This window comes from Heterodontus francisci, chromosome 6 (assembly GCF_036365525.1).
Source record: "Heterodontus francisci isolate sHetFra1 chromosome 6, sHetFra1.hap1, whole genome shotgun sequence".
Taxonomy (NCBI): Eukaryota; Metazoa; Chordata; class Chondrichthyes; order Heterodontiformes; family Heterodontidae; genus Heterodontus; species Heterodontus francisci.
In genome coordinates this window covers 155,615,850-155,639,507 of record NC_090376.1, presented here as the reverse complement: position 1 = coordinate 155,639,507, position 23,658 = coordinate 155,615,850, and the positions used below count along the sequence as shown (strand labels likewise).

The following is a 23,658-nucleotide window of genomic DNA, read 5'->3' as shown; positions in this document are numbered from 1 at the left end:
CGCAACCTGCCATAAAACCAGCACCTCTAATTCCCATAGCAGTTTTTGGGGAACCATTTAGTAGGGTGTTGGTAAACTGTGTAGGATCTTTACCAAAAAGAAAAATGGGACACCAATATATACTCACTATCATGGATATGGCTACTTGGTTCCCAGAGGCCATTCCCTGGAGAACAATTTCTGCTAAGGTATAGTAGAGAAGTTAACCCAGCTCTTCCCTAGATACGGATTACTGATTGAATCTCAATCGGATCAAAGTTCCAACTTAATGTCTAAAATTTTTCAGAAAGTCACGAATACTTTGGGCATAGCACAGCTAAAGTAATGGGCCAGTTAGCTTAACATCTGTCATAGGGAAAATGTTAGAAGCTATTATTAAAGATGTTATAGCAAGGCACGGTCATGCTAGGCCCCCACCTGCCAAGAATGAGGCACATTAATGTTGTCACGAACATTGATTTAAACTGTTACTAGAGTGAAGAAACAGATCAGCCGTGGATGGAAAATACATTTGCATATTACTAGACAGTGATTGGAAGGTGTTACGACCAACTGCTCCAGTCAAAGCCCCCCACCCCCCCCCCCCATCAAAATATACGATTCAGATTGCGACGGGAGAAACACACTGTTAATTCAATGCCGTCCCTCCACAAATTGCCTAACATATCATTTTAAACTTTCCAAATTAAAGACCCAGCCAAATCGTACCCTCTATTAACCCCCGAATGAGGCTAACCAAACTAGGTGTCTTTAAAATCAACAGTTTAATTCGTAGTGTTTAAGAATTTACTGTTCGTAAGATATAAACAACGTTTAAAAATAGAAAAAATTAGAGTCCTTGAACATTTACGCTCCTGCCGGATGTGGTACAGTCCAAGATTGCTTGAAGTCCACCCAGCTGTCCGATGGGGAATAAAAAAAGTTCTTCAACAGTAGAACAGTCCGTAGTCTAATTCAACAGCAAATGATGCTTTTCTTCTCCAGCGATGAATTTCAACAATTAACAACTTGCAAACTTTTTTAATGAAAAAATTTGGCTTTAGAATTTTTGAGGGATAAAAGATTGTCACAGTCTAACTTGCCTTCCTTCAGTTTAAATTATCAAAGATCTCTGTTTTGGCTTGACTTTTTAGAATTTTGAGAGAATAATAATAAACAGAGTAAGTTCTCTTCCTTCAGTTTAAATAGTCTGAGTGCTCTCCTTTCAGGTACCAACACACAGCTGTCTGTCTGTTTCTGAGCTAGAACAGTCTGTTTCCACAAAAAGCCAGTCCAAAATTAAATTCTAACAATGGATCTCTCGATCTCTGGTCCTGAATGGCTGTATCCCGGGCATTGAGAATGCAATCTTTAGAGCTTGCTGCCTTAAAGCAGTACAGCTCCTTTTCCAGCCTTAAAGACACATTGCATTCTTCCCGAAAAAAAAACTACATAATCATAAGAAAGGACGAAGGACCATTCCCTGACACATTCAACTCACAATGGACCTTGATCACCAAGTATTGTAAGAGGAGCCTTCCAGAGACTGCTAAGGTGATACAATCCAAGATGTGGTCAGACCAGGTCGTCACAGGTTTCAGCCTGTTCCTGTCCCACTGAAATTATTTCTTTCTTTCTTGACTCTAGCTTTTCTACTCTGGTCGTCTCTTCCCACCTACATCCGTGACTCATCTGATGCCCTATGTCATTTTGACAATTTCCGGTTTCCTGGCCCCAACCACCTCCTCTTCACTATGGATGTCCAATCTCTCTACATCTCCATCCCCCACCAGGATGGTCTGAGGGCTCTCCACTTCCTCCTTGAACAGAAGCAAAACCAGTCACCATCCACCACCACCCTCCTCCGCCTGGCTGAACTTGTTCCCACATTGAACAACTTCTCCTTCAACTCCACTCACCCTTCAAGTAAAAGGTGTTGTCGTGGGTACCCGCATGGCTCCTAGTTATACCTGTCTTTTTGTGGGATATGTCGAACACCCCTTGCTGAAGTCCTACTCAGGCCCCCTCCCCCAACTCTTTTTCCGGTACATTGATGTATGTATCGGTGCCGTTTCCTGCTCCCGCTCAGAACTGGAAAACTTTATCAACATTGTTTCTAATTTCCACCCCTCTCTCACCTTTACATGGTCCATCTCTGACATTTCCCTCCCTTCCTCGACTTCTCTGTCTCCATCTCTGGGATAGGCTGTCTACTAATATTCATTATAAGCCCACTGACTCCCACAGCTACCCCGACTACACTTCATCACACCCTACCTCCTGTAAGGACTCCATTCCATTCTCCCAGTTTCTAAGTCTCCGCGTAACTGCTTTGATGATACTACCTTCCATGAAAGCGCTTCCAATAGGTCTTCCTTTTTCCACATTCGAGGATTCCCCCCACCCCCTCCACACTGTGGTTGACAGGGCCCTCAACCGTATCCAGCCCATTCCCCGCACCTCCACCCTCACCCCTCCCTCCCAGAACTGCAACCGGGTTCCCCTTGTCATCACTTTACAGCTCACCAGCCTCCACATCCAAAAGGATCATCCTCCGCCATTTCCGCCACTCCAGCATAATGCCACTACCAAATGCATCTTCCCCTCCCTTCTCATCAGCATTCCTAAGGGATCGTACCCTCCACAACACCCTGGTCCACTCCTCCATTACCCACACCACCTCGTCCCCTTCCCACACAATCGCAGGAGGTGTAATACCTGCCCATTACCTCCTCTCTCGTCACTATCTAAGGCACCAAACACTCCTTTCAGGTGAAGCAGTGATTTACTTGTACTTCTTTCAATTTAGTATACTGCATTCGCTGCTCTCAATGTGGTCTCCTCTACATTGGGGAGAGCAAACGCAGACTGGGTGCACACTTTGTGGAACACCTCCACTCAGACTGAAAGCATAACCCCGAGTTCCAGTTTCTGGCCATTTCAACACTCCCCCCGCTCTCATGCTCACATCTCTGTCCTGGGATTGCTGCAGTATTCCAGTGAACATCAACACAAGCTTGAGGAACAGCACCTCATTTACCAATTAGGCACGTTACAGCATGCTGGACTGAACATTGAGTTCAATAATTTGAGAGCATGACAGGACCCCCTTTTTATTTTTAGTTATTTTTTCTTTGTGTTTATTTTATTTCAGTTTGTTTCTACTGTCCTACCCACTGTTTTTTTCATGTTTGTGCTTGAGGCCAGGCTGCTCGGTTTTCGGTCCATTAACACCCTCTCTGTACTAACGCTGTGTCTTTCAGCACACCATTGACATACCGTTTGCCTTTGCTCTATGACCTTCTGGGCAGTTAATCTCTGTGAGCTTCTCCTATCAACACCTTCTCTTTTGTTACCTCTTGCCCCACCCCACTGTACTTGCTTAAAACCTTTTAGAACAAAGAACAGTACAGCACAGTAACAGGCCATTCGGCCCTCCAAGTCTGCGCCGATCTTGATGCCTGTCTAAACTAAAACTTTCTGCACTTCCGGGGACCGTATCCCTCTATTCCCATCATATTCATATATTTGTCTAGATACCTCTTAAACGTTGCTATCGTGCCTGCTTCCACCACCTCCCCCGGCAGCAAGTTCCAGGCACTCACCACCCTCTGTGTAAAGAACTTGCCTCGCACATCCCCTCTAAACTTTGCCCCTCTCACCTTAAACCTATGTCCCCTAGTAACTGACTCTTCCACCCTGGGAAAAAGCTTCTGACTATCCACTCTGTCCATGCCGCTCATAACTTTGTAAACCTCTATCATGTCTCCTCTCCACCTCCGTCGTTCCAGTGAAAACAATCCGAGTTCATCCAACCTTTCCTCATAGCTAATGCCCTCCAGACCAGGCAACATCCTGGTAAACCTCTTCTGTACCCTCTCCAAAGCCTCCACGTCCTTCCGGTAGTGTGGCGACCAGAACTGCACGCATTTTAGATTTCTAATATCTGCCAGTTCTGAAGACGGGTCACTGACCTGAAACGTTAACTCTGCTTCTCTCTCCACAGATGCTGCCAGACCTGAGTATTTCCAGCATTTCTTGAGAGTCACATGACTAATCTGCTTGGCAACCTAGGTTTTTCTGAATTGTACAAAACAGTTTGAACTGAAAAAGTCTGTTTGCTCCTGAACTGAGAACAGCTCTCCTGTCTGCTCCCATCTCTTTCTCACAAGCCTCTGAATCCACTGAAGACATATGAACCCCAAGAGAGAAAAGTCTCCTACAGCGAACAAGGTTTAAGAAGAATACTGGGCCCCAACGAAAAGCAAGATCAAGGACTCTACAGCGAGCTCGGAGAACCATAACAAAAACTCTTCAGATATTGCCTCAAACTTCTCCACTTTGTTTGTTCTGTTCTTTTCTGTCTCTATTTGCAGGTGTGCATCGAGTATGTATGCTAGCATAGGCGCGTCATGTATCCGTAGGTGTTAAGCTTCATAAATTTCAACTTTCTTTAAACCCAAGAAAGCCTTTTTGTGCTGGTTTATTTGCCTTATGATTGGAAAGCGGTAAACAAGGATTCATCAAAGGGGAGCTAAAAACAGTGTGTTTAAAATTAATTAAACCCTGTTACAGTAAGACCAGCTGAAGGCTGAAAGGGGACCCTATACATCTTTCTTACCTGGTCGTAACAGCACTTAGAAAAATTCAAGGTAATCAGGCAGAGTCAACATGGTTTTATGAAAAGGGAAATTATATTTATGCATTTTATTGGAGTTCTTTCAAGAAGAAACATGTGCTGTGGATTTCCAGAAGGCGTTTGATAAGATGCTGTATCAAAGGTTATTGCAGAAAATAAAAGCTCATGGTGTAGGGGGTAACATTTTGACCTGGGCAGAAGATTGGCTAGTGAGCAGGAAATGGAGAGTAGGCATAAATGGGTCATTTTTTGGTTGGCAAGATGTAACAAATGGTGTGCCACAGGGATCATTGCCTGGACCTCAACTTTTCACAATTTATAGAATTGACTTGGATGAAGGGACCAAAAGGTATGGTTGCTAAATTTGCTGATGACACAAAGATAGGTACAAAAGGAAGTTGTGAAGAGGACACAAGGAGGCTACAAAAGGATATAGATAGGTTAAGTGAGTGGGAAAAAATCTGGTAAATGGAGTATAATGTGGGAAAATGTGAAATCATCCCTTTTGGCAGGGGGAGAATAAAAAAAAACATTATCTAAATGGTGAGAGATTGCAGAGCTCCGAGACTGGGTGTCCTAGTGCATGAATTGCAAAAGGTTCATAGGCAGGTACAGCAGGTAATTAGGAAAGTTAATAGAATGTAAGCATTTATTGCAAGGGGTATTAAATACAAAAGTAAGGAAGTTATGCTTCAGCTATACAGGGCATTGGGGAGACCATATCTGGAGTACAGTGTACCGTATTGGTCTCCTTATTTAAGGAAGGATATAAATGCGTTGGAAGCAGTTCAGAGAAGGTTTACTAGTCTAATACCTGGAACAAGTGGGTTGTCTTATGAGGAAAGGTTGGACAGGCTAGACTTGTATCCGCTGGAGTTTAGAAGAGCAAGAGGCTACTTGATTGAAACATACAAGAATCTGAGGGGTCTTGACAGGGTGGGATGTGGAAAGGATGTTTCCTCTTGTGCGAGAATCTAGAACCGGGGGTCAATTTTAAAAATAAGGGGTCACCCATTTAAAGACAGAGATGAAGAGAAATATTTTTCTCAGAGGGTCGTGAGTCTTTGGAACGCTCTTCCTCAAAAGGCAGTGGACGCAGAGTCTTTAAATATTTTTAAGGCAGAGGTAGATAGAGTCTTGATAAGCAATGGGGTGAAAGGTTATTGGGGGGAGTCAGAAATCTGGACTTGAGGTTACAATCAGATCAGCCATGGTCTTATTGTTTGGCAGAGCAGGCTTGAGGGGTCGAGTGGCCTATTCCGGCTCCTAGTTCGTATGTTCCCAACTAACCAAGAAATGGGCAAACAAGCATGTCAAGACCCAAACATTTCAACCAGGGGATGAGGTGTCAGTACTACTTATTTACAGGGTGAGCCACTGAAAGCATGGTTCAGTGGTCCATATAAAGTGGTCAAAAGAATTAGTAAATTATTTGATTAACACCCCAGATCGCTGGAAAAAGAAATCAGCCTGTGTTATATCAATTAGTTGAAACATTATCATCGCTAGAAGGTTAAATAAGAACAGATATGTCAGGTAGTAGGGACAGTGAAGGATGAAAGGAATCGTGAGGATGAGGCAGAAGGAGGCCTAGACCATTCTCAAATTGAACATCCTACTATCTAGTTAGCTAATACTGAACTGTGAGGGAGATTGGACACTATGCTTTCGTATTTAGATAAAGTACAATGAGAAGACCTAACAAGGATACTCACAGCATTTAAAAGAGTCTGTAGGGACAAGCCAGGATGTGCAGCCTTAGCCACACATGATGTGGATGCAGTGGAATCCTTTCTGATAAAACAACATCCTTATCGCTTAAGTCCAGGGAAGCAGGCCCAGGTAAAAGCAAAAATTCAATACATGCTGGAAAACCATCCAATTAAACCCAAAGTAGCTGTAGCTCCCCAGTGGTGTCCGTGCATAAACCTGACAGTTCAACTAGATTCTGCATAGACTCCAGAAAGGTTAATGCAGTAACAAAGGCAGACCCCGACCCAATTCCTCACTTGGAAGACTGTATTGACAGAGTAGGCAGTGCCGCATTTCTTACAAAAATAGATTTGTTAAAGGTATACTGGCAGGTTCCTTTAACATCCCGAGCTGAAGAAATATCGGCCTTTGTCACACCAGACAGTCTTTTCCAATGCCGAGTGATGCTAAAACATGTCCCAGCCACTTTTCAGAGACTAATGAACCAAGTGGTAGTCAGGTGTTCCTAACTGTGGGTTTACCTTGATGATGTGCTGGTATACATTCAATGACATTACCATCGCTAAATCCCCCACTAACAACATCCTTGGGGCTACCATTCACCAGAAACTGAACTGGAGTACACATATAAATACCATGGATACAAGAGCAGGTCAGAGGCTAGGAATCCTGCAGCAAGTAACTCACCTCATGATTCCCCAAAATCTGTCCACAAGGCACAAGTCAGCAGTGTGATGGAATACTCTCCACTTGCCTCGATGGGTGCAGCTCCAACAACACTCAAGAAGCTCGACACCATCCAGGACAAAGCAGCCTGCTTGATTGGCACTCCATCTACAAACATTCACTCCCTCCACCACCGACGCACAGTGGCAGCAGGGTGTACCATCTACAAGATGCACTGCAGCAATGCACCAAGGCTCCTTAGACAGCACCTTCCAAATCCACGACCTCTACCAACTAGAAGGACAAGGATAGCAAATGCATAGGAACACCACCACCTGCAAGTTCCCCTCCAAGTCACACACCATCCTGACTTGCAACTATATTGCTGTTCCTTCACTGTCGCTGCGTCAAAATCCTGGAATTCCCTTCCTAACAGCACTGTGGGTGTACCTACCCCACATGGACTGCAGCAGTTCAAGAAGGCAGCTCACCACCACCTTTTCAAGGGCAAATAGGGATGGGCAATAAATGCTGGCCTAGCCAGCAATGCCCACATCTCATGAATGAATTTTTTTTAAAAGTGACACTTAGAACAACTGGAAGCTCTGTTTAGAAAATTACAAATCGGCGGATTTAGTGATAAACCTTGCTAAAAATGCATTTGCAAAAGCCAGAGTAACCTACCTCGGGCATATAGTAGGGCAAGGCCAAGTATTTATTTTTATTTTATTTAGAGATACAGCACTGAAACAGGCCCTTCGGCCCACCGAGTCTGTGCCGACCATCAACCTCCCATTTATACTAATCCCATATTCCTACCACATCCCCACCTGTCCCTATATTCCCCTACCACCTACCCATACTCGGGGCAATTTATAATGGCCAATTTACCTATCAACCTGCAAGTCGTTTGGTGGTGGGAGGATGTGTGGCAGGGATGTGTGGTTTCTACCACAAGTTTGTACCAAATTTTAGTAATATAGCTGCTCTACTAACAGATTTGCTACAAAAGAAAAACCAAGGTAGTGTGGTCAGGGAAGTGCCAAGCATCTTTTGCGAGGCAGAAAGCCATTTTGCTTAATGAACCAGTCTTGGCTGCTCCTAATTTCACGAAGCCCTTCAAGGTCGCAATTGATGCTAGTGATCTGGGTTTCGATATAGTCCTGTTACAAGACGATGAGTCAGGCATCGAAAGGCCAGCAGGATACTTATCCAAAAAACTAAACAGACACCAAAAAAGATATTCAACCATGGAAAAAGAAACACTAGGCTTATTACTAGCTCTTAAGTATTTTGAAGTCTATGTCCACCGCGACTACAAACACTGGCATATACTGATTATAACCCCCTAACGTTTGTGGAAAAATTGAAAAGCCAGAATGCCAGACTATTCTGATGGAGTGTACTGTTAGAATATTACTTAAAGATTATCCATATTGTGGGAAATAATAATGTAACTGCAGATGCTTTGTCTAGAATCTAACTTTGCTTTGAGTTATTTGAATGAAAAGATTGTACAAACACAAACTGTATTTGCTACAGGTAAAGAGTGAATGATAATGAGTATGTAAATGGGTTTCAATAATTTTTTATTTTCTGTTTTTCACTTTGTAATGAAACGCATTTTAAATGGCATGTCATTTCTCCAAGGATGGAGATGTTATTATGAAAGTGCTTCCGCTTTTAAAATTTCTTTTTTGAAGACTTGTAGTAAAACTGAAAAGATTCCATGGATGTGTTTTTTTTTTAAACCAATTCACCAACAGGTCAAGATATTGTTTGAAAGCCACCTGTGCTGGAGGCCACCTGTGATTTGGGCTCAGTAAAACAGTAGAACCCTTGGCTGCCTGGAAAAAAAAAGTTACAGAGAAACCACATGTCAAGGTTTATGGAGGTCAGGAGGTTGACTCACTATTTGGGATTTGAGCATTGTTTCAGTTGTAGTTGTGGTGTGAACTGTTTGAAGACAGTTGGTGTTATCCTGCCAAGGAGAAATGAAACCACCCAACTCACCTCAATCTCTACCTTTTTGAAGAAATTCTGTAAAGATCCAGTGAGGAGAAAAAAAAAATCCCTGGTGCCGTATAGCTCCTCAGGAGCTGAAAAAAAAAATCCTGTGATTCAAGTGTGTGCTGGCAGAAAAGCCTTGATGCCACAGTTCTCCTTGAAAGCTTACTGGAATAATTCGACATCTTCAGAACGGACTGCTTCTGAATCGATCCTAGTGACCCATCTCCATTTACCCAGATGCCAGATCAAAAAAGGAAGAGTTGACTTCCATATCTTTCTTTTTGGTCAAGAATTAGCAAGTATTTGGCCAAAGTAGTTTTTCTGTCCTTTTTTGTAACAGAACTCTGCAGAATGAATTTCTGTATTTTTTCCAGTGTAGTTGAGGTATTTTTTAAAAATGGAACATCCATATTTTAATCGGTGTGTTAATGCTTTGCTCCATTACTGGTTAAGTCTTGTTTTATAATAAACAGATAATTATGTTGTTTATTAAAGAAACCTGGTTGGCATATTTTGTTCTGGGATTGAAAAACAAAAGGAGTATATGATTGGCTGTATTGGTAAGCAGGTAAACATTTAAATAGATGTTGTGACCTGTGGAGAAGTGGAACTAGAAAAAAAGACAGTGCACTCCTCCCACCTTGGTTGTAACAAGATTACATGGAGCTACAATTGCATATTTAGATGGTTTATCCATAGGATGTAGGGTGTATAGTTTTGAGCATCTCACTGTTGTTCTATACGATTTGAACTTGGGTGGAGGGCGCACAATATAAACATCTGATCATGACCCAAATTTAAAGGTGGCTGACAACAAAAAAACAGAACTGCCGAAGACATCAGGAGCGATGGACAGGTAGATAGACAAGTGGCAGATGCTAAGGAGTGTGAGGAGATGTACAAAGAATATGGAAAGACAATTAAAAAGTGTGAAGGGAGAAACATATCGGGCTGTAAATTCATAACTCCTTTAAAATGCAATAAAGCCATAAACTTGCCAATTACATTTTAGGTTTTATACTGGGCATACAGTGCAACAGTAAAGCAGTAATGATAAGTTCATACAATACAGTTAGAGTACTGTGTGGAGTTTTGGGTGCCCCATTATAGAAAAGAAACAGAGCATACAGCATAGATTCACTAAATGATGCCAGAGATGGGAAGCTAAAGTTATGAAGAAAGATATGAGCATTAGTTCCACTGGAGCAGAGGGGTTCAAGGGAAGTTTTTTTTAAAAAGAGGTTTTGAAAATTTACGAAGAATCATAAAGTGAAAGCAAAAATACAATTTCCTCTTGTTAGAAATTTTTGTTAGGATTTTTTTTTTTTGAATACACAGAGTCCTTTGGTGCCAAGCCATCCTTTAAGGGAAAACTGACTATTTGAAGCAGAGACGACAAGGCTCTGGCAAAGAGTTGGCACAGAAATGATGGGCTAAAATGCCCTGGGTCTGTGGTGTAAACAACTATGGTCCTATGCTCTGACCATCATTTTCCAAAATCGCTGGCTACAGACATGGTGCCGGAGGACTGCGAGTGTTGTCCATTGCTTAAAAACAGAGAAAGGGATAGAACGAGTAATTACAGCCTAACCTCGGTGGTAGGCAAACTATTGGAAAAAACTCTGAGGTACATCATTAAATCACCTACAAAGGAACAGATTATTCAAAGACAGTCAGTATGCCTGTGTTATGGAAATGTGTGCCTAATTTGATTGAATTTTTTGAGCAGGTAACAAGAAGGGTTGATGAGGGTAGCAAATTTGATGTGGTCTACATGGATTATAGCAAGGCTCTTGACAACATCCCACATGGTAGACTAGTCAGAAAAGTAGGAGCCAAGGGAAAGTGGCAAGTTGGATCCAAAAAAAAATCGACTCAGGTGGCAAGAAGCAAAGGGTAATAGTCAATAAGTTTTTTTTTTAAAAAGACCAGAAGGCTGTTTCCACTGGGATTCCGCAAGGCTTAGTACTAGGTCCCTGCTTTTTGTGACATATATTATTTAGACTTAAATATTGCAGGCATTAAGATTGCAGATGATAGAAAAATTAGTTGATAGGGAGGAAGAAAGCTGTAGGAAGATATCAGCAGACTGATTAGGTGGACAGAAAAGTGGCAAATGGAATTCAATCCAAAGTGCAAGGTAATGCATTTGGAGAGAGCAAACAAGGCAAGGGAATACACAATAAATGGTAGGTTACTGAGAAATGTAGAGGAGTACATGCCCAAAGATCCCTGAAGGCAGCAGCGCAGGTAGATAAGGTAATTAATGAATGACATCTGTGGTGGGCAAGTTGCTGGAGTCTATAATCAAGGATAGGGTGACTGAACATCTAGAAAATTTTCAGTTAATCAGAGACAGCCAGCATGGATTCATGACGGGAAGGTCATGCCTGACAAATCTTGTTGAATTTTTTGAAGAGGTGACTAAGGTAGTGAACAGGGGAATGTCTACGAATGTTATTTATATGGACTTCCAGAAGACATTTGATAAAGTCCCACATAAGAGACTGTTAACTAATGTAGAAGTCCATGGAGTCGATGGCAAATTATTGACATAGTTAGGAAGTTGGTTGAGTGGTAGGCGACAGAGAGCGGCAATAATGGGTAAGTACTCCGATTGGCAGGATGTAACTAGTGGTGTCCCGCAGGGATCTGTGTTGGACCTCAATTATTCACATTATTCATTAACAACTTGGATGATGGCATAGTAAGTCATATATCCAAATTTGCTGATGATACAAAGTTAGGCAGCATTGTAGACAGTCTAGATCATAACATAAAATTGCAGAGATATTGACAGACTAGGTGAATGGGCAAAATTATGGCAGATGGATTTCAATGTGGGCAAGTGAGAGGTTATCGATTTTGGACCAAAAAAAGGATAGAGCAGGGTACTTGCTAAATGGGAAGAGGTTAAGTACAGTGGATGTCCAAAGAGACTTGGGGGTTCAGGTGCATAGATCTTTAAAATGCCACGAGCAAGTGAAGAAAATAATCAAAAAGGCTAATGGAATACTCGCCTTTATATCTAGAGGATTGGAGTATAAAGACAAAGAGGTTATGCTGCAGCTGTACAAAACCCTGGTTAGACCCCACCTGGAGTATTTATTTTTATTTATTTATTTGGAGATACAGCACTGAAACAGGCCCTTTGGCCCACCAAGTCTGTGCCGACCATTACAGACAAAATGATCACATTAGAGAGGACACAGAGGAATTTTGAGAGATATTGCCAGGACTAGAAAATTTTAGCTTTGAGGAAAGATTGGATAGACTGGGGCTGTTTTCTTTGGAACATAGGCGACGGAGGGGAGATTTAGTTGAGGTGTATAAAATTGAGGGGCCTAAATAGAGTGGATTGGAAGGACCTATTTCTCTTCGAAGGAAGGGGCATCGATTTAAAGTAATTAGCAAAAGGATAAGAGGGAAGTTGAGGAGAATGTTTTTCATCTAGAGGGTGGTGGGGTCTGGAACTCACCATCCGGAAAGGTTGTAAAGGCAGAAATCCCATTGCATTTAAAAAGTACGTAGATATGCACATAAAGTGCCTTAACCTACACGGCTACAGAGCAAGAGCTGGCAAATGGGATTAAGCTAGGCAATACTTTTTCAGCTGGCACAAACACAATGGACCAAATTGCCACCTTCTGTGCCATAAATTTCTATGATTTCATGAGGTCAGCGAAATACACGTGTCAGAGTTTGACTTTGGCGGTGAAAAAAGTTGATCTATTCTGTTTTGTCTTTGTCCGAAAGCCATACATTTAAAAAGGAAGTTGGCTCAATACCTCAGATTTATGAAATTTAATATATGCAAGGGCTGAAACTGGGAAGAGGAAGAAATACATATTAGTCACTTAGGACCAAACTATCTGTAGGGCTCAAAGTGTTGGAAATTTCAAAATCTATTCATAGACCCATAGAGAGATACAGCACCAAAACAGGCCCTTCAGCCCACCAAGTCCACGCCGACCAACCACCCATTTATACTAATCCTACATTAATCCCATTTTCCCTACCACATCCCCACCTTCCCTCAATTCTCCTACCACCTACCTACACTAGGGGCATTTTTTTTTTACAATGGCCAATTTACCCATCAACCTGCAAGTCTTTGGCATGTGGGAGGAAACCCACGCAGTCACAGGGAGAACTTGCAAACTCCGCAAAGGCAGTACCCAGAACCGAACCCGGGTCGCTAGAGCTGTGAGGTTGCGGTGCTAGCCAATGCGCCACTCGTTGAGTTGCTGGCAGTTCACACTCTATCTGCCAGGAAGATATTAGTTACACGAGTTTTTTTTTTAAACAAAGTAAAAAAATGCCTGTTGAGAAAAGTTCTGGAACTTCCGCAAAAGGAGCTAATTGAAAGAGGAAAATAAACTTTTGCCGAGTGGCCTACTCCTAATTCGTATGTTCGTATGTAAGTGGACTTGAACAGATATAATTGCTTCTGTTTTTCATAACGTCTTTTACTTTGCTCAGTTCAAACATATTTCCAGGTGACTGTGGCAAGACAGCTCCTTCAGCACACCACATTTCAATACAAACGCAGCAATAGACTCAGTATCAACGATTCTGAGAAGTTCTCAAATTCAAATAACTGTTATTTTGGTTTGCATTATAAGAGATAGCTTAGTAGTGGTCCGCAAGAGTCCTCAAGGTGGTCTGCAGGCTGGTCCAAAATGCAAGTCACTGATGTGCAACCCCACAACTGAGGTCATGAGAGAACAGGCCAGAACCTTCTCGTGACGTCTCACAACCAGTCCAGCTCCTGCATGTGCGGCCCCATTCATAAGCATGAGCAACAATAATGTAGCTTTATAAGCAATGTTCATGTTACAGCATACAACTGAGAGATCAGATTTTCAACAGTTGGGGGGCTGAAAACAAGGGAAGGAACTGGCTGAATGTGGAGCCCGACATGAGACTGAAGCTCTCCAACTTGGATCCAGACATCACCCCATTCGTGGTTCATCAAAAGGTTTAAAGCCAAAGTATCTGTTAGCAATGCTGAGAGATTGTATCATTTAATCAACTATTGGACATTACAAGGCACATTATCGACTGCCCTCCTTCAGCTGATCAATCAGTACTCCTCCATGTTGAACATCACTTACAACAAGCAGAGGGTGGCAAGAATGTACTCTTTTCAATGTCCGTCACCAAGAGTAGCTCTGTAGCACCACTATTGACTGAGCCTCGAAGGGCATATAGTCAGAGCTATACAGCACAGAAATAGGCCTTTCGGCCCATCGTGTACGTGCAAGCCATCAAGCACCTATCTATTCTAATCCCATTTTCCAGGACTTGGCCCATAGCCTTGTATGCTATGGCATTTCAAGTGCTCATCTAAATACTTCTTAAATGTTGTGATGGTTCCTGCCTCTACCACTCCTTCAGGCAGTGTGTTCCAGATTCCAACCATCCTCTGGGTGAAAAATGTTTCCTCAAATCCCCTCTAAACCTCCTGCCCCTTAACTTACATCGATGCCTCCTGGTTACTGACACCTCAACTAAGGGAAAAAGTTTCATCTTATGCACCCTATCTATACCCCTCATAATTTTGTATACCTCAATCAGGTTCTCGTCAGCCTTCTCTGCTCTAAGGAAAACAACCCTAACCTAACCAGTCTCTCTTCGTAGCTGAAATTCTCCAGCCCAGGCAACATCCTGGTGAATCTCCTCTGCACCCTCTCCAAAGCAATCACATCATTCCTAGAATGTGGTGCCCAGAACTGTACACAGTACTCCAGCTGTGGCCTAACTAGCATTTTATACAGCTCCACCATAACCTCCCTGCTCTTATATTCTATGCCTCGGCTAATAAAGGTAAGTATCCTATATGCCTTCCTAACGACCTTATTTACTTGAGCTGCTGCCTTCAGTGATCTATGGGCAAATACACCAAGGTGCCTCTGACCCTCTGTACTTCCTAGAGTCCTACCATTCATTGTATATTCCCTTGCCTTGTTCGTCCTCCCAAAATGCATCACTTCACACTTCTCAGGATTAAATTCCACTGCTTACCAGTCCATCCAGGGCGGCACAGTGGCGCAGTGGTTAGCACCGCAGCCTCACAGCTCCAGGGACCCGGGTTCGATTCCGGGTACTGCCTGTGTGGAGTTTGCAAGTTCTCCCTGTGTCTGCGTGGGTTTCCTCCCACAAGCCAAAAGACTTGCAGGTTGATAGGTAAATTGGCCATTATAAATTGTCACTAGTATAGATAGGTGGTAGGGAAATATAGGGACAGGTGGGGATGTTTGGTAGGAATATGGGATTAGTGTAGGATTAGTATAAATGGGTGGTTGATGTTCGGCACAGACTCGGTGGGCCGAAGGGCCTGTTTCAGTGCTGTATCTCTAATCTAAAAAATCTATATCGTCCTGTAATCCTGCGTACACCACTGGTCACAAGCTTCCAATCACAAAAACAACCCTCGACCATCACCCTCTGCTTCCTGCCACGAAGCCAATTTTCAATACAATTTGCCAAGTTGCCCTCGATTCCATGGGCTCTTACCTTCTTGACCAATCTCCCTTGCGGTTCCTTACCCAGTCACCACCTCAAAAAATTCAATCAAATTTATTAGATATGATCTCCCCCTAACAAAGCCATGCTGACTATCCTTGATTAATCCCTGCCTCTCCCAAGTGGAGATTAATCCGGTCTCAGAATTTTTCCAATAATTTCCCTAACATTGACGTTAGACTCATGGCCTGTAATTAACTGGTTTATCCCTACTGCCTTTCTTGAATAATGGTACCACATTCGCTGTCCTCCAGTCCTCTGGTACCTTTCCTGTGGCCAGAGAGGATTTGAAAATTTGCGTCAGAGCCCCTGCAATCTCCTCCCTTGGTTCACACAGCAGCCTGGGATGCATCTCAACTGGGCCTGGGTATTTATCCACTTTTAAGCCAGCTACAACTGCTAATACATTCCCCTTTCAATGCTAATTTGTTCGAGTATATCACAATCCCCCTCCCTGATCTCTACACCTACATCGTCCTTCTCTTTATTGAACACAGATGAAAAGAAATCATTTAAAACCTCACCTACGTCCTCTCGCTCCACACACAGAAAGCCACTTTGGTCCCTAATGGGCCCTACTCTTTCCCTGGTTATCCTCTTGCCCTTAATATACTTATAAAACACCTTGGGATTTTCCTTTATCTTGCCCGCCAGTGTTTTTTCATGCCCCCTCTTCGCTCTCCTAATTACTTTAAGTACCCCCCTACACTTTCTATACTCCTCCATGGGCTCCGCTGTTCTCAGCCCTCTGAATCTGCCATAAGCCTCCTTTTTTTTTTCCTTATCCAATCTTCTACATCCCTTGACATCCAGGGTTCCCTGGACTTGTTGGTTCTGCCCTTCACCTCCACGGGAACATATTGGCCTTGAACTCTCTATTTCCTTTTTTGATGTAGACTTTCCTACAAGTAGCCTGCTCACTGATGCTCAGCTTCGGTTCCGCCAGGGCCACTTGGCTTCCGACCTCATTACAGCCTTGGTCCATACATGGACAAAAGACTGAACTCAAGAGGGGAGGTGACAGTGACTGCGCTTGATATCAAGGGAGCATTTGACTGAGTGTGGCATCAAAGAGCCCTAGCCAAATTAGGGATGGGCAACAAATGCCAGTAATGCCCACATCCCATGAAATTAATTTTAAAAAACATAGCATAGTAACTTAAGAATATACGAACAGGAGTGGACCATTTAGCCCTTAAACCTGTTCCATCATTCAGTGAGATCATGGCTGATGTGACCTATTCCATACCCATCTTTGTCCCTTTCTCTGAATATCTTTGTCTAACAAAAATCTATCAATCTCAAATTTAAAATTAACAACTGATCTCAACTGATTCCCATTGATATACTTTATTTTTATTTAGAGATGCAGCACTGAAACAGGCCCTTCGGCCCACCGAGTCTGTGCTGACCAAGAACCACCCATTTATACTAACCCTACAGTAAACCCATATTCCCTACCACCTACCTACACTAGGGGCAATTTACAATGGCCAATTTACCTATCACCTGCAAGTCTTTGGCGGTGGGAGAAAACCGGAGCACCCGGCGAAAACCCACGCAGTCACAGGGAGAACACTGCACAGGCAGTACCCAGAATTGAACCCGGGTCCCTAGGGCTGTGAGGCTGCGGTGCTAACCACTGTGTCACTGTGCCGCTGTATCTTGGGATTTTCCTTACTTTTACCAGCCAGAGCTTTCTCATATCCCCTCATTTCCTCATATGTTTCTGGCCATCCATGGTACTCTGGGCTTGTTGCTCCTACCTGTAACCCTAGAGGGAATATGTTGGGCCTGTATTCTCCCCATTTCCTTTTCGAATGCCCCCCACTGCTCTTCTGTAGATTTCCCGACAAGTAACTCTTTCCAGTCTACCTTGGCCAGATCCTGCCTTATTTTACTAAAATTCGCTCTCCCACAATCCAAAACCTTTTTTTGCAACTTGTCTATTTCTTTCTCCATAACAAGCTTAAATTGTACCATGTTGTGGTCGCTATCACCAAAATGCTCCCCCATCAACACATCAACCACCTGTCCGGCTTCATTCCCCAGAATTAGGTCCAGCACTGCACCCTCCCTTGTTGGATCCTCTACATATTGGGCTAAAAAGTTCTCCTATATACATTTTAAGAACTCCACTCCATCTAAGCCCTTAACACGATGACTATCCCAATTAATGTTGGGAAAGTTGAAATCACCTAATATAATTACCCTATTATGTGCGAAATGCGCACATATTTGCTCCTCAATTTCCTGCTGACTATCTGGGGGTCTATAATAAACACCTAGCAATGTGGCTGTCCCTTTTTTATTCCTAAACTCTACCCATAAAGCTTCATTGGATACCCCCTCCAAGATATCATCTCTCCTTACTGCAGTAACTGACTCCTTAACTAATATTGCAATGCCCCCTCCTCTTTTGCCCCCTCCTCTGTCTCGCCTGAAGATTCTATATCCCGGGACATTGAGCTGCCAATCCTGCCCCTCATTGCATATATAAGTGTTTACGAAATTCACTTTTGAAATTTCTGACTCTAATTTTAAGACTCCCCAACCGGAAAGAATAATTTTATCTACACCAACCGCTCCCCCCCAACCCCAGTTTAATATATTGCAAGTTTTGGTCAAATCACCCCTTGAATTCCAGGAAATTTAACCCTAGTTTGTCTAATATCTCCTTGTAATTTAACCCTTGATCTCCCTCCACAGCCACTATATTCCTCCTAAGGTGTCCAGAAATGCTCACAGTATGGCAGGTGTGGTCTAACCAGGGCTTTGTATAGCTGAAGCATGACTTCTATCTTATTGTATTCTATTCCTCTCGATATTCCAGTTAATTTTTTGATTATTTTTTGTACTTGTTCATTACAGTTTAATGCTCTATGCCCCTGGACCTTCAAATCTCTTTGGACTGTCACTGTTTGTAGCTTTGCACCATTCAGGAAGTACCCTGTTCTATTCTTTTTAGGTTCAACGTAGATGATCTCACATTTGCCTACATTAAAATCCATCTGCCACAGTTTTGCCAATTCACAATCTTTGCATTTTTATGGTATAAGTTTTAAGTTACACAACTTAATATATACTATTATGTCACCTATCTTTGGGTCATTGGCAAACTTGGGCATGTGGCTTTCTATCTCAAACGTTCATTTATCAATATGATGAACAGTTGAAGCCCCCCAACACAGATCCTTGTGGTACACCACTTGTCACATCTTCCCAATTAGAGTACTCATTATCCCCATTCTCTGTCTCCTGCTGCTCAGCCAAGTTCCTAACCAGGTCAATAATTTGTCTTCATTCAATGATACTCAACTTAAATTCACAATCTCTCATGAGGGACTCTCTCAAATGCCTTCTGGAGGTCCATATAAATAACATAATAGACACAATGTGATACAAATAATACTCAGTTCACCCAGTATTCTGTAATTTACATACAAACATCGTACCTTATAAATCACATTACTCTCACAGAAAAAAAGTCAATGCTGGAAATCTGAAAACAAACAAAAATTTTGTAAATACACTCGCTAGTCCGCAACTGTAAAGACAAAAGGTGTGCTTCACGATTCCAGTTCATCAGAACTGAAACCCAGACAATATGTAGATAACTTCCCTCTTTTTAAAAAGTTCTCATCATAAATAAAATGAAACAAGTTTACCGTTTACTATGCTATACCATTACTATGCTAGTAATGGTGGCCATAAACAAAGATTTTCAGTGTATAATTTTATCAGAACAGTTCAGTAAGAGCATTTTGGAACAATCTCACCAAAACAGACCATCGTTATATTTAATAGTAAAACGAACGTACTTCAAACTGTGTATGTTGTTTAATCAGAGATGACAAACCCTGGCTGGGCTGAGCCTGCGCCACTCAAATCTCCAGAGAAGCGCGTCAGACACGAGCCGAACTTCCAGCCACATTCCTGGGTTTCTGCCACGTCCCATCCCGGTTTCCCAGAACACAACCAGCGAACACCCTTTAAAACCCCAGCTTCTTTAATGGATGGATGCAACCGAACACACATTCTTCAAAAAGCTAAACATTTTGTGTCCTTTTTAACAAGAACTGAAAACTTAAAGTGTAAAAACTCAATTGGCTATAAATGCAGAGAACGTTGCACACACTAAATGGAAGAGCTATCGTTAGTGACAAAGATAACGTACTCACCAAACCTGACCTGATCGCTGCCATCTTTGGGGTCCTCCCTAACTACTCCTGTTTGATCATCTTCTGTAAGCCTCTCCCAATCTCTTTGCCAGTATGTTATACTAATTGCCATAAAAGCCACAGTTTAAAATAAAAGACTGTGCTGCACTAAACGTCTTTAATCAAATATTATTCTGGCTATTTACTTAGCCACCTAAAACCTCAAGCCATTCTGCACCAATTAACAGTTTAAGCATGTCAAAAACTTGCTTATCTTTTAAACTGTGTATCACACCAGCTGACCGAAATTGTTTCCAACTTTTTGTAATATGCAGATTGGAGTGTCGTCCGTAGAACAATTAATTAGAGAGAAATGTTTGACATTCATGACAGTTTGCAACAATGTCTGGTGTTGTGTTGGCCAGAGTCTGTTGCCAGCGTTCGCCAGAGCTGGCGGGCAGCCATAAAGACGGGGCTAAAATGTGGCGAGTCGAAGAGACTTAGTAGTTGGCAGGAAAAAAGACAGAGGCGCAAGGGGAGAGCCAACTGTGCAACAGCCCCGACAAACAAATTTCTCTGCAGCACCTGTGGAAGAGCCTGTCACTCTAGAATTGGCCTTTATAGCCACTCCAGGCGCTGCTTCACAAACCACTGACCACCTCCAGGCGTGTATCCATTGTCTCTCGAGATAAGGAGGCCCAAAAGAAAAAAAGAAGTGTTGGCCCTTATATAAAAACGGTGACAGTTCTGACTGAATCTCAATATAAAGCGCCGGGTTTGAGATCTTCTTCTTCTTTGACCTCCTTGTCTCGAGAGACAATGGGTAAGCACCTGGAGGTCAGTGGTTTGTGAAGCAGCGCCTGGAGTGGCTATAAAGGCTAATTCTAGAGTGACAGACTCTTCCACAGGTGCTGCAGATAAGATTGGTTGTCGGGGCTGTTACACATTTGGCTCTCCCCTTGCGCTTCTGTCTTTTTTCCTGCCAACTGCTAAGTCTCTTTGACTAGCCACACTTTAGCCCCGCCTTTATGTTGCCCGCCAGCTCTGGCGATCGCTGGCAACTGACTCCCACGACTTGTGATCAATATCACAGAACTTCATGTCGCGTTTGCAGACGTCTTTAAAGCGGAGACATGGACAGCTGGTGGGTCTGGTACCAATGACGAGCTCGCTGTACAATGTGTCCTTGGGGATCCTGCCATCTTCCATGCGGCTCACATGGCCAAGCTATCTCAGGCGCCGCTGGCTTAGTAGGGTGCATATGCTGGGGGATGTTGGCTGCCTCGAGGACTTCTGTGTTGGAGATACGGTCCTGCCACCGGATGCCAAGGATTCTCCGGAGGCAGTGAAGATGGAATGAATTGAGATAGAGTAAGGTACTGAGGACACAGGCTTGATACACTTGGACTTTTGTGTTTGAGATCAGTGAATATAAATTATATATATTAAACAAAATGTGGCCAAGAACAACAAGTAATAATCCTGTCACAGATATATGTTAAAGGGTTAAGTGTCCAGCAAATATGCTTTTTGTATTTTTTCATATTCACCTATTTTCATTTCTTTTGAGCTTTCCAAATAACTGTTTTCCGGCATTTAAAAAAAAATTCTCCGTGACACAGGAATGCGAACCTCATCATCTCATAAATTAAGAGACGGACTCTCAAAAGTCAAGAGATTAGGTCTAAAAGTCATGTTGCTATTTTTTCCCAAGCATAGTATCATCGAATGGTTACAGCACAGAAGGAGGCCATTCCGCCCATCTTCTGTTGCCGACTCCCCTCAAGAGCAACTCACCCAGTCCCACTCCCCCACCTTTTCCCAGTCGCCCTGTAATTTTTTTCTCTTCAGATAATTATACAACTCTCTTTTGAAAGCAACTCACCTAGTCCCACTCACCCACCTTTTCCCAGTAGCCCTGCATTTTTTTTCTTTTCAGATAGTTATCAATTCTCTTTTGAAGGCCTTGATTGAATCTATCCCCACCACACTGTCAGGCAGTGCATTCCAGATCCTAACCACTTGCTGCATTAAAAAGTTTTTCCTCATGTCAACATTGGTTCTTTTGCCAAACACCTTAAATCCGTGTCCATAAACCAGTATCAGTTGACAGGTGGTTTATAAACTTCATCACTGGTTATTTAATCTCTGACAGGTCAGAGCTCTTTACAAAAACTATTAATGAGGCTCTTGTCTGCTTCAAGCAGGCACCTGGACCATTCTTCAATAGTATGTAGGTAATATAATGGCATGCAGGACCCCAGGAGGATCAGTATGGTATGTCTGCCACACTGATTTTAACACAACTGCATCTGAAAATGGTTTGCAAAAAATCTTTCTTCAGGTCACTGACCTGAAACGTTGTCTCTGCTTCTCTCTCCAAGATAATTTTTGTAATCCATCGGCTGGAAACCGGAATAAATTTTTTAAAAAGAAACAGATAAAAGGTGACTTTATGCTAGCAGCTAAAGATGGCCACCCCAATTTGCATCACTACTCCACATTCCAATGCATTGAGGTGGATCTGGATTGTCTGCACAGACTCATCAAGAACAATGACATGGAGAATCTGAGTGAATTACCTATCCTGTTCCCATTAGCAAGGCATCAAGGCCATCACCTGAATATTAAACTGTCGGAGACGAACTACTCAAACCTAATCATTTGAACAATAGAACCCTGGTTGTGAGAAGGGAATTCCTAGACATGGATTGATTAAGTTGCAAGAAGGAATACACACTGATAACCACCATGCTTGAATCACTGACTGACAGTCATGTAACCGGCCCACCATCGGTGCGTTTAAGCTGATTTTTTTTTCCTGGAGCAGCCAGACAAGCAACTAGACACTGACAGGGAGAAGACTGAAATGGGGTCCCCCTGCTCTCTCTAATCGACCTCACAAGCTTTGAACCCTGCCTTCTGACTGTGAACACCTAGGCATATCCCTGCTGCAGACAGAGACTCCTTGAAGGAAATCAGCCACATTGTTGTCCTCAGAGGACCACCAAATCAGGCGTCCACATCTTCAAACCTCAGGACCACCAAAGGAAAGTCACACAACCACCAAATGCAGCCTGAAACCAGCTAAGTCACCAACCTCCACAGACTGTATACCTCTTTCATTGCTCTGGACTCTGATTCGACCAATCTATCCCTCTTGAGTCTAATCTATTTGTGTTTGTGTGTGAACCTCAAGTATGTTTGTGTGTGAAAGTTGGAGCATATTTTATTATTTTACTTAGATTGATTTAAGTACAATAAAGTTAGCCTCTTTCTTTGTTAAACTCTGCTCAATCTGCAAGCATGACCCCAAGCTTCCGGTTGCTTGTCATTTTAATTCACCACCTTGCTCTCATGCCCATATTTCTGTGCTCAACCTGCTGCAGTGTTCCAGTGAAAGACAACGCAAGCTCAAGGAACAGAACCTCATCTTCCGATTAGACACTTTACAGCCTTTTAGAATCAACATTAAGTTCAACAATTTCAGAGTATAACTCCCATATTGATTTTTTTAACCATGTGCCAGTTTTATACTTGTTTTCATGTTTTTGTTTTCAGACAGAGCTGTTAATTATTCTGCCATTAACAACCTCTCTGGACAAATGCCTAGTGTTTTACTACCACTATTACCACTCCCTTTGCCTTTTGTTCCATGACTTTTTTGTTATTTAATCTATCCCACCCTCCGGCCTATCACAGACCTTCCCTTTTGTTCTTCTTCCCCCCTCCCCCTTTCACTTGCTCAAAGCCTATTATATTTCTAACCTTTGCCAGTTTTAGAGAAAGGTCATCGACCTGAAATGTTAACTCTGTTTCTCTCTCCACGGATGCTGCCAGACCTGTGGAATATTTCCAACTCTCTGTTTTTATTCCCTGTTGACCAAGCCTGCATCCAAGAAAAAAGAGTTAGTGATTATCTGATGAAGAGAGAAAATCAATTGCCAGATAACCCCCATGTGT

The 23,658-nt window shown here is 42.7% G+C and overlaps 1 protein-coding gene across 1 annotated transcript in view; it reads right to left on the bottom strand.

Moving 5' to 3' along the window:
• The window catches only part of uggt2 (UDP-glucose glycoprotein glucosyltransferase 2), a 740,193-nt gene extending 720,439 nt beyond the window's left edge, over positions 1–19,754 (bottom strand). The window contains exon 1 of the mRNA XM_068034396.1: positions 19,717–19,754. Within this exon, the coding sequence (XP_067890497.1) occupies positions 19,717–19,740 (24 nt within the window). The 5' untranslated portion in view covers positions 19,741–19,754. The remainder of the gene's footprint in view (positions 1–19,716) is intronic.
• Between the last annotated feature and the right edge of the window lie 3,904 nt (positions 19,755–23,658).